General features: G+C 55.1%; 1 protein-coding gene across 1 annotated transcript; it reads left to right on the plus strand.

The window, feature by feature from the left end:
- Nucleotides 1-437: 437 nt before the first annotated feature.
- Nucleotides 438-1634, plus strand: LOC139443620 (uncharacterized). The gene has a single exon (XM_071224576.1). It carries the CDS (start codon nucleotides 438-440, stop codon nucleotides 1632-1634), a length of 1197 nt encoding a protein of 398 aa, XP_071080677.1.
- Nucleotides 1635-2465: the final 831 nt, after the last annotated feature.

Raw genomic sequence — 2465 nt, forward strand, 5'->3', positions numbered from 1 at the left:
TGAAGGCCATGGAAATGCCAAAAGCTGCCAAGGATTTGTTTAAAGAAAAAACACAAAAACCCGCAGCGTCACCCATGCGGAGCGGAAGAGCGAGATTGACGTAGGATGGCAGAGATATTCCTAAACCCAGACGCTGAATAACAGCGCTTGATACTGGTACCAGGAGCGAATGCCAATGGCGAATGTGGATGACGCATGTACCAAAGTCATGCTTTAGTTTGTTGCCATGGTAGCAAATGCATGGCAGATTACCTTCACGATATTTTATTAGGTCGATTGATGAACAAACAATCCTCTAAATTATGTAATTGCAAATAGATATCCCCAACTGTGTATGACTCTGTTTTATCATACTGTTAGTAAACATTAGAGGACGGTCAAATACCAGATCACCTTTAGCGCTGTGGTGTTACTGCATCAGTGAAGTTATAACGTATATGTGGTTTTCAAATCAAAAGTTGATGGAGAAGAATGTTAACGTCCCTATCTCAAGCTCCCACACCCCACGCTCCACACCCCACAACCCACGCCCCACACTCCACACCCCACGCTCCACACTCCACACTCCACGCCCCACGCTCCACACTCCACGCTCCACACTCCACACCCCACGCTCCACACCCCACACTACACACCCCACACCCCACGCTCCACACTCCACACTCCACACCCCACACTCCACACCCCACGCTCCACACCCCACGCTCCACACTCCACAACCCACGCTCCACACCCCACGCTCCACGCTCCACACCCCACGCCCCACACCCCACGCTCCACACTCCACACTCCACACCCCATGCTCCACACCCCACGCTCCACACCCCACTCCCCACACCCCACGCTCCACACCCCACACTCCACACCCCACACCCCACACTCCACTCTCTACACCCCACGCTCCACACCCCACGCTCCACACTCCACACCCCACACTCCACACCCCACGCTCCACACCCCACGCTCCATACCCCACACTCCACACTCCACACCCCAAACTCCACACCCCAAACTCCACACCCCACGCTCCACACCCCACGCTCCACACTCCACGCTCCACACTCCACACTCCAGACCCCACGCTCCACACCCCACACTCCACACCCCACGCTCCACACCCCACACCCCACACCCCACACTCCACACTCCACACCCCACACCCCACACTCCATACTCCACACCCCAACTCCACACTCCATACCCCACACCCCACGCTCCACGCTCCACACCCCTCGCTCCACACCCCACGCTCCACACCCCACACTCCACACCCCACACTCCACACCCCACTCTCCACATCCCACGCTCCACACCCCACGCTCCACGCCCCACGCTCCACACTCCACGCTCCACACTCCACGCTCCACACTCCACGCTCCACACCCCACACTCCACACCCCACACCCCACACTCCACACCCCACACTCCACACTCCACACCCCACACCCCACACTCCACGCTCCACACCCCACGCTCCACGCTCCACGCTCCACACTCCACGCTCCACTCTCCACGGTCCACGCTCCACACTCCACACTCCACGCTCCACACTCCACACCCCACGCTCCACACTCCACACCCCACGCTCCACACTCCACGCTCCACACTCCACACCCCAACTCCACACTCCATAATTAATTAATGCGCGCCGAAACTAGACCATTTATATGTGTTATCAGTGTTTCCTGACACATTGATAGATTTGACAACACTCCTATTGCTAAGTGTACTCAGCCTACAGGTTGCACCCCCAAGTGTGCAAGTAGATGCGCCAACGATGGCTCCCGTCACAATTTATCAAGTTTCAGGTCAGGTCAGATAATATACTAGCCACATAAAGAAACTGTGCACGGAGAAAATATATTCTGGATTGACATACAACACAGCAAGAACAAAATGATGCAGACGCTGTAGCAGCTGAATGATCGGACCATAAGAAAATGTCAACGGGACCTGAACAACATCTGTTACGATGACGTCAGAAGATCAAAATGGAGTAGGGGGTCATACGACAAAGTCACAAAGCCAATAACGGGTATGACCACCCTGTGCGTGAATCACAGCAGTGCATCGGCGACGCATGGAGTCCACCAAATGGGCATGGAAGACCTGGGGAATGGCCTGCCATATCCTCCTCAAATCCTGTGCCAAGTCACGGACGTTATCTGGAGGATGTGGAAGACGACGCAGACGGCGCTCCATTTCATCCCACACATGCTCTATTGGGGAGAGATCTGGAGAAATTGCAGGCCATGGCAGTAACATGACATTGTTATGGTGAAGGAAATCCATTGCGACCCTAGCCGTGTGAGGACAAGCGTTGTCCTGTTGAAATGTCAATCCCGGGCCATGACGTTGCAGGAAAGGAATGACCACAGGCCTCAGAACCTGATCTCTGTAGCCAACACCGGTGAGATTGCCCTGAACAACCACCAAAGGGGTTCGGTGCCGTGCTGTTATCCCAC

Source organism: Haliotis cracherodii, unplaced genomic scaffold (assembly GCF_022045235.1).
Source record: "Haliotis cracherodii isolate W230 unplaced genomic scaffold, xgHalCrac1.p SCAF_5, whole genome shotgun sequence".
NCBI classification, from domain to species: Eukaryota; Metazoa; Mollusca; class Gastropoda; order Lepetellida; family Haliotidae; genus Haliotis; species Haliotis cracherodii.

Coding starts and splice junctions, on each gene's coding strand:
- LOC139443620 (XM_071224576.1), top strand. CDS start 438: ATGTGGTTTTCAAATCAAAAGTTGATGGAGAAGAATGTTAACGTCCCT.